This window comes from Festucalex cinctus, chromosome 17, assembly GCF_051991245.1.
Source record: "Festucalex cinctus isolate MCC-2025b chromosome 17, RoL_Fcin_1.0, whole genome shotgun sequence".
Classification (NCBI taxonomy): Eukaryota; Metazoa; Chordata; class Actinopteri; order Syngnathiformes; family Syngnathidae; genus Festucalex; species Festucalex cinctus.
The window spans coordinates 4,593,016-4,602,216 of record NC_135427.1 but is presented as its reverse complement, the minus strand read 5'-3'; the positions used below and the strand labels follow the sequence as shown (position 1 = coordinate 4,602,216).

Genomic DNA, 9,201 nt, shown 5'->3' with positions numbered 1-9,201 from the left:
TTTTTATGCGCATAATAAACTGATGAAGTGTGCATGCACGTTGGGAATCATCTCCATCATTCATTCATCTCATCCCATCAGACAGGAGATAGCCTGTAAAGTCCCACTGGCCAGAAAAACAATCCATTTAAAAAAAAAAACAAAAACAAAAAAACATTCACTACAACTGCAATCACAGCTGAATAATTTAAACACCACCAACTAAACATTGAAAAATAATTTATTTCCGAAATGTACTGTGATCATATATTCATTCTTCTGCATGGTAAGCTTTTATCGCATACGAAACAAAATCACCCCACAGGAAAAAAAAAAATATGGAAACAAAAATAATAGCAATTTGATGACTTTGCTTGAAAAAACTAACCGTTGAGTTTTCACTGTAGCATTATGAGTCTCCGGGCAGGTTTACAGTCACTCACACACCCACGCACACTGTGAATGATTTGTAAAGCTTGTGGTGTGTGCTAACACTCATACACGCGCACACAAACAAAGCAATGGAGACAGGACAGCGGCTTAATTGATGGCGAGGCGGTCTGATGACATCATCAATTGTGAAGGGAAGCGAGAAGGGCCAAAAAAAGAAGAGAAAATCCTTTGTTTTTTCAAGTGACCGCCAAAAGCTATTCCAAGTAGGAACATCCACAATAAACATCCAGTAAATGTCCGCAGTTCTCTGCCAGATGTCATCCGTGCGCGTGAAAGGCATCCGTTGGAAAGTGGACTCAAGGTACAAACTCATACGTCGCTCATAAGTATGAGTCCAGCTGATCTTTGATGTGCTACTTGATTGTTTCTCCACACACACAAACATTTGCAACTTTTATACAATCAACAGCACTCCCCCCCAAAAACTCTATTTCAGTCACCACCGAGTGAGCACTGACTAGTCCTCTAGGTACATATATATAATATATAGCATCATATTATATATATACATGTCTATGTATATGTGTATTCAAGGATTCTTGTGATTTTGTACGACATACAAAGGTAGTACCATTTGAGCGTGTGCAAACGAAAAAACAAGAAATGATAAGTCATGCAAACATAAAAGTGTGGATGTTTGATCGTCATGTGTCCAAAAATGCCGCAAAAAAAAAAGAAAAAGTTACGCAAACAAGCACAGTCTAATAAATGTATCGTCAACGTGTCAAAAAGTGTTGCAGAAAGTTGAAGGCGTTTCTAAAAGTGCCATAAATAAAAAAATGATAAGTGATGCTAACAAAATGCTAATAAGTTTAGCGGTTGCGTCATCGCTATGTGTCAAAACGTTTTTCAAGAGGAACAGACAAAACAAAACGTTGACCAAAGGTTTCAAGTTGAAGGCGATCCTAAAAAGTGTGGGAAATGAAAAAGTGCCAAGTCATGCTAACAAAATGCTAACAAGAAGCATAGCGGACGTAGCATCACCGTGTGTTAAAAAGTGTTGCAGAAAGTCTCAAGTTGAAGGTGTTCGTAAATGTGGGGGAACAAAAAACAAACAAAAAAAGTACAAATCATACGACCATCCAGGTGGAAATTTCCTTTGTCCGTTTCCGTAATTCTCACGTAAACAAAGTAATGTGGTCCCGCGAGCTTTGGGGCCTGTACCATTTGAATGTGTGAAAACAAAATGAAAAGAGAAATGATAAAAAGTCATGCAAACAAAAAAAGTGTGTCGCTTCATCACGTGTCTTGCACTTAGAAAATCTCAAGTTGAAGGCGTTGCTAAAAGTGTTGGAATACCATCAGGAAATGGAAAAAAAAAAAAAAGAAGCTGGGCAGAAACTTCCAGAAATTTCTTCAGTTCTTTGTTGCGCAATTCTCACACAAAGGAGGAGAAGCCCGCGATGGGGGCCCGCGAGGCGGGTGCCAGGCTGCTGGGGGGCCTGTAGAGGGCGGCGTGCTGGCCGGGGGGGTTGGCGCTCTGCTGGGACGGGGTGGGAGTCCGGCTGCCCTTGGGCCTGAACAGGCTGCCCTGGCCCGGCGGCTGTCCCTGCGCCTGCTGCTGCTGCTGCTGCTGGGGCTGCGGTTGGGGCTGGGGGCTGGGCGAGCTGAGTTGGGGCGGCAGAGGGGGCAGCTGGGGCGGCGGGGCGGCGCAGTGGTCCGGCTCGCCCGGCTCCGACTCGGCGTAGCTGTAGGCCTGCGCCCGCGAGATGCCCTTCTGCTGGCGGCGCCACGAGTTGTAGTAGGTGGGGTCGCTGATGTAGTGGTTGACGAAGGAGTGCGTCTTCTGGCGGTTGGCGTCCACTTCGTACTCGCTGTCGCTGCCCTGCGAGAAAGAAAAAACAACGTGGCTTTTATTTATTAATACAGCGCAGGAAGGCGACGGCGTTGGAGTGATTAGCCACGCTATAGCTACAGATGAATTATTGGAGCCCTCGTTTGAAGCATAGCCAAATAACACAAACATGCACACTTTGGGTGCTTTCACACGAGGGACGGACCAGTTTGAACCGGATCACGTACAACCTGCTTGCCAGCGCGCTCACAACACAACTACAACAACATTAGCGCTAGCCTGGTTAGCTAATAGCAATGTGTTTCTGATATGGTTGTAAACTAGAGCACGGTACGGCCAGCGTATGAAATGTTTGGCTGTGGTTTAGCGTGTGAGAAGTTGGTTAGCTTAAAAGTGGATCTTGGACGTGTATAGTCGTCAATGGCACTGAATGAGTTAGAGGTCTTGAGTTGAATTATTTATCTTATTTAACAAGCCTGATCACTTATGATTTTACTTTTATAAAATTACAACTTTATCAAAAATATTTACACTCTTCTCAGAACTTTTTTCCAACTTTCTCATTGATGGCTATTATTTTAATATTAAGACTACACTAACTACCGGTAAATAATTTTCACAATTTTTTTTTTGAAGTCGTGGATATTGTATTTTTATTTATTTTTTTAAATCATTGTAAAATTCTGATTTAATTCAGACACTTCTAACAGGATATTTACTGCTTTCAACAAAAAAAAAAAAAAAAGTTTTTCTAAAAAAATAATCCTTATAAATCAGGGACTCTATTCTTGTAAGTATTATTTGTTCATTACACGCATTACAAATATTCGTATAATGTGAAGACATTTAATCTAACAAAGATCCTGCAGGATGTCATCTTTTGCTAAAATAATTTTTTTTTCTTCTTCCTCAAAACTTGTTTTTCATGCACATTAATAAAAAAAAAACCTTTAAAAAGTTACCAATTTATTCACATAAAATTAATAATCTATTTTCAAAATTACGACTTTATTCTTGCAAACGACAAAAAAAAAAAAAAAAAAAAAAATCCTGTGAAGATTTGTGTAATTGCACATCCAGTACCATAGGTGGCAGTGGCGCACTCATGGAGTATTAGCTACTCTGGATCGATACCAAGTAAATACTGGTGTCAATATCGTTAATACCGATACCAAGTACTTTTAGGTTCATAAAATATTATAGCGTGCTCTTATTGAAATTCGCAAAGTAGTAATAATCTTCAAATTCTTATTCCCTGTCACTCTTCTGCATTCAAAGAAACATCAATCACCTCCGTTCCTCTAGTCTAGTCACATTACATAAATTATACATGTTGTGCTACACAAATACTTTGCTCAACTAGTAATTGGAAAAGCTCCAACAAAGCAGAGTATGATTCATTGTCATATTATGTCACTTACTGTAAAAATAATTAATTGTTCCCGCCAGTGCCGCCCACCGCTGTGATTGGCAGGTCAGCACATGAGCGTGCGCTACAAAGGGATTGCGCAAGGGACCCATGAGAAACCAAAATAAATACATGCAAAATATCGACACTAGCGCTCTGGTATCGATCCGATTGGATCATAACAAAAATAATTGAGAAGCACTGTCATGTCTGGAAAAATATACTCTTGGATTGCAACAAACGACTACTTTCTCCTCCAGTTTTGCGCTGCATTATTATGTTGTATGTTCAGTAAACCATCTTCCTGTTTACATTATGACTAATGAAAGAGAGAATGTCATGTGGTTTTTTTCTTGGCATGCTTGGAATTTTGTACAGCGCAAACCTAAATCGAACCAAGGACACTGCCCACAGAAAGCGTACAAGACGTGAAAGCACCCTTCAAACACATCACGATGGACACCAAGAACGATCAGAGATGGTCAAAGCATGATTGATTATGATGGCTGAAGCGTGCAAACGGATCAAAAAAAAAAAGCAAACACAGGATGACTTCGGAGACGCAAAGCGACTGGATCGCCGTCCGGGTTTTTTTGCACCCAAACCAGGCGGGCACACAAAAGAAGAAGTCTGGAATTGGATGGGAACTAGCAAGAGGAAACCGGTCTGGCTACAAAACAGTTGGAAACAAACAAAAGCAGGCAGCCGACAGGAACCTCACCAAATGCAGAGGAAGTGTATGTAGACCACCTGTTCCGTATGAAAACACCAGCGCCTCCTATGGGTGAACAGAACAGTGTTTTTTGCCTTTTCTTTTTAAATTTTTTTTTTTTTTTTACAGCACATCACCATATTAACAGGACACATACATTGACTAGCTTTAGCTCTACTAGATATGTATCAAACATTATACTTTCATCATTTTATTTGACAGTTTTTTTTTCTGTCAGTGTTTGTCAGACATAGCTCATTACCCACTGTTTATTCTCATTTATTTTGCTTTTCATTTTCATTATTTTTTATTTAGCTAGTAACGCTTTAGCACTAGAATCTAATATGTTAATGTTAGCCAACCTGTTTTCTAAGATAAATAAGGCTGTGTGTATGGTTTATATTTGAGGAGCTAAAAACGCCAAAGGAAGCTGGCTAGTTAGCACAAAAGTAGCTAGCATTTTTCTATGATACAAAAAAGGTAGTTTGTTTTAAAGTTAAACTGAATATCCCTACATCCCAAATCATTTTATTTGACAAATTTTCTTACCCAAGGTTTACCCAACATTAGCTACTAGCACGAAGTATTGCGCTAGCACGGCTAACATTAACTAGTAGCGTCAGAAGCTAGCATACTAACGTTTAAGCAAGCTGTTTTCTATGATAAAAAAGGCTGGAAAAATGGTTTAGGTTTAAGGTTTTTAAAATACCCTAGGAAGCTGGCTAGTTAGCGCAAAAGTAGCTGACATTAGCCAAACTATTATGTTAAAAATGTTTGTTTCAATTCTCACATCTTACATTTAATTTTTGCTCATAATACAAAGCAAAAACAATCAACCAAACCACCTCTCCTAACTACCACTGTATAGGAAATTATAAAGATTTTGGGGGTGTTATCGTTCTACGTTCTGCAGTGCTTAGCTTGAAGTGACTCCTAGCTGAGATTGTTAGCGGCTAATTACCGGCGCACAAGAGAGCAACTCATCCAAGGATCAGTTGCTGTCGTCAGTGTCAAATTGACAAACACATTTTTTACATTGTTAGGGTGTTAAATGAAGAAGAGAGATTGAGATATCCGCCTTAGACCGCTGAGGTGTTTATGGAATCATCGATAGGCGCTAATTCCGTCTTTAGCACTGTCAAGATCACGCTAAATCAGGGGTTGAAACAAATACACATAGGGCACGATCCCTTCTTTAAATTGTGAGTCCTGCAATATTTTTATCCAAAAGAAATGTCCATTAAAATATATTATTTGTAAATCTGTCTCACTGCTAACATGTAGTTTTGTTATTGTGTGTGGGGTGGAGCAACTTAAAAAAAAAACCCAGCACGCCTCCTAACTTTCCCAGCCCTTCGACAGACGTTGCAGACGGGACAGCCTGATCTGGCAATCGGCACCTCCCCCATCCCATCTCATCCCAAAATCACCAGAGTGGGTCAGTCCTTTGTCTTTCCGAGTTATGGATTATAAAGTGTGGGGGTCGTCGTCGTACTTGCTTTAGTGAACACAGCAGGGGTCCCCCAGAAACCAAAACTGTGTATTTGTGAGGGAAGAACATTTCACCCTGGATTATAATGACAGATTATTTAAATGGGGGGAGACTTGATCTCGGCACAAATATGACATAATACCCATTAAAGTGAATCCCCGCATGATCTACTGTGTGTGACTCAGAATTGAGATCATCTCTATTTGCTCTGCAGCGAAGGCGAAAGCTCATGTCTAAAAAAGGCAAAAAAAAAAAGTGTCAAACGTGTAGGGAGAAACAGGATTCAAAAGGCGGCACTTCCCTTGGAGAACACAGCTGGAGAAACCCTAAAACCATTCTGGGGATTTTGGATAGAGAGAGTGCAAAAAGCAGCCAGGTGGTGAAACGTTAGCGAGCAGCGAAAGCTCCTTTTTGAGGCGATTCGTTGTGGGGAAAAGTGAGAAGCCCGTTGAGGAGTGGGGGGTTTAGAGGAGACGAGAGAGCATTTTTGGGGGCTGCGGAGTTCATACCAGAAATGTTTCGTTGACACTCAATAAATCATTTGGGAAAGGACCCGAGTAAACCTTTTTCAAAACAATGGTAGTTCTTCCACCTTGACCAGACTGCAAGATATTTCACCACAAAAACAGAAGGGCTGACATAAACAACAACACATATGCATGAAAGACACCCGGGAATAAAATGTTCCCAAACAACACGAAAAGACACATGGCGGTGGGAAATGAAAATAAGAGAGAGAGCGGTCCAATTTGGAGTTGACGGCTGACGGAAAAAGACGGAAAAATTCCAACCATGGTTCACAAGATAAGACCAGACATACCTTTTTAGTTTGCCTTTTAACTGATATTTTGCTAGCCTTTTCGTAGGGGTCAGGGGGTCATCCAGGATCATCCTTAGGCCCGGGGGACTGGGTGGCTTTTCTTTTCTTTTAATTGCAGAGCACTATAAGTTGCATTTTTATGTATGAATGGTGCTCTATAAATAAAGTTTGGAAATGCCAAGCATGGGGATACAAATGTGTTTAAAAGTACCCATGCTCATGTGTACTCTTGCTTGCGTCTGTTCATTCAAAAATATTTTTGCAGTAGGAAACTGAGTGGCGCAGTTGGCCTGTGGTATGGTTTCCAACAGAGCGTCTGTGGTTTGTGTTGGCCAAATGTATGAACGTGTGCTGAATGACGAGGGGGGAAAAAATACACACACAAAATACAGCAGAGCTGATGATGCAAAGTGGAGTGTGCGCACACGGACATGATGAAAGACGTCACCCCACACCCCCACCCCGAACGTAAATAAATATATTTTGAAAAGATGGATGGTGTGTTGCTGGAGTACCTGCGAGTCAGAGATTTCGGAAGGTTTCTCGGTCAGGCTGCTGCTCTCCACCGGGATCAAGTCGTTGTACTTTGTGCTCACGTCTTCGTCTGAGTAGTTGAGACTGCCCGGGCTTGGCCTCGGAGGAGACCTGCATTCAAAACAAACAAGCAACAAAAAAAAAAAAAAACAGGAAAAAGAAGCAAAACGATCAGATTCATATCTTATTAATGTGGTTGTATGTGGTTTGCATCATAAGCAGGATTTGCACTTCAATCAGTGCAAACCAGCTCATTGATGGTGAACTTGATATGAATAAAAGGCTGTTAAATTAATAAACAAGTCATTAAATTCACAAAAAAATAATTTAAAGAAAAAATAAAAATATTTACTAATTAAAAAGATCAATTAAGCAAGACCAAAGTAAAGACCAAATTAAAATGCAATTTTTAATTAAAAATTCAATCAAACAACTTAAAAATGCACGAAGTATTCATAAATGAATTAAACTGCTAAATAAAGAAAATACATTGAATAATATCAATAGAAAATACTACAACATAAGTTAATAAATGAATAAATAAATGAAACTAATACAAAAATAAATCAAATAAAATGCCATATAATGAATACAATTTCCATGAGATATCATTTTTGAAACCTCAATACAGTCTATAATGTATGATAATTCGATGATTAAAAAGGTCAAAAAACGCATGTTTCAGTATGTATCAGTTGTGAAATAAATGACTAAATATTACATTTCAAAATGAGTTTGAGTGGCAATTTCATAAACTGTTATATTTTAATGAACTAACTCATATTTAAAAGATCATTTAATAGCCTTTACTATGGTTACAAACTGCCAAGCATAAGAAGCACTTTGATTTCGTTTTCCTAAATGTAGCGTCGTGAAGAAAAGCCCCCTTCATACCCTCCGGTGGTCCTACTAAACAAACTTAACCCCCCCACCTTCCCCGTCTCCTCTGACACGTGTTGACTTTTCCCGGCTGCATGTGGAGCTGTGGCATGTTTATTTATTAAAATAAAAAATAAAAAAAATAAATAAAATACTTTTCCCAAGAGAGGTCAATTCCACGTGACCACTGCTGTAGTAAACCACAAACCATCCATCCATCCATCCGTGTTTTGTGTATCAGACCTATCCACTAAACTAGCGAACTATGAACTAAGCTGTGGGTAAACACTGACAAAGCAATGAGATGCCAAGTTCAAATCAAAAGTGAACTTTTAAGTCTGCATTTGAATCCCTGACTAATCGTCAGAAAATCAGCCGCAAACACCGCCGCCTGTCCGACACGGCTCGGAATTAGCCGGACTACGGTAGGATTAAGAGGCTTGTTTGAATTGTGATCCGGCGGATAAGGCGGCGGGGGCGGGCGTGAGGGTCTTTGATATTCCGAAAACCGAGATCAAAGACGCGGCGTGAATCCACAATCGGCCCGTTGCGTAATTCTGACCTGGTGTAGACGCCGTTCTTGCGGCAGAAGGAGTTCTTGACGGACAGCCGGCGGTTGTTGAGCTCCAGGGCGGGGAAGCGACCCTCGTCCAGGCTCACCATGTCGCCGTGCGTCAGCGCGTTGCAGTTGGCGTTGTTACCTGCGCACACGTACAGAGACACTGTGTGACCACAGGTCCGAGTGGGGCAACGCCGTTAGAGTTGTTGGCTTTGCGAGTGCAAGCAAGAGGAGAAATTGTACAAGGCAGACACGCAGAATGCAGTCACACGAAAAGAAATATTGTCACGCCTTGTTGTTCAAAGCGTTTATTGTTTATGAATACTTGGAACATAGGCCACAATAACTTTTCTGGTCACATGTCGCAGCCTGCTTTAGTGTATTTCCATAGCAACAATATTTATATATATAATTTCAGTAAATCAGAATATGGTAGAAAAATTTGGATTGGAAAATGCCTTTTATGAGGGACGTACTACTTAATTTTAATAGTTAAGAAAAAAAACCCATTTTTGATTATTTATTTTGCACTTTTTAAATTTATTGCTATAGTGAATTTTGGGTTTCATT

At 40.2% G+C, this 9,201-nt stretch overlaps 1 protein-coding gene across 5 annotated transcripts in view; it reads right to left on the bottom strand.

Moving 5' to 3' along the window:
- Positions 1 to 202: 202 nt before the first annotated feature.
- sdk2b (sidekick cell adhesion molecule 2b) overlaps positions 203 to 9,201 on the bottom strand; it is a 200,477-nt gene continuing 191,478 nt past the window's right edge. For 2 of the 5 annotated variants that reach the window (XM_077502508.1, XM_077502509.1), the window contains exons 43-45: positions 8,635 to 8,773; positions 7,175 to 7,304; positions 203 to 2,257 (exon numbers count right to left, since the gene is read on the bottom strand). In XM_077502508.1, coding sequence (XP_077358634.1) covers positions 1,811 to 2,257; positions 7,175 to 7,304; positions 8,635 to 8,773 — 716 coding nt within the window. In that variant the 3' untranslated portion in view covers positions 203 to 1,810. Of the gene's footprint in view, positions 2,258 to 4,356; positions 4,414 to 7,174; positions 7,305 to 8,634; positions 8,795 to 9,201 lie in introns of all 5 variants that reach the window. The other 3 variants (XM_077502505.1, XM_077502506.1, XM_077502507.1) reach the window with 3 other exon arrangements.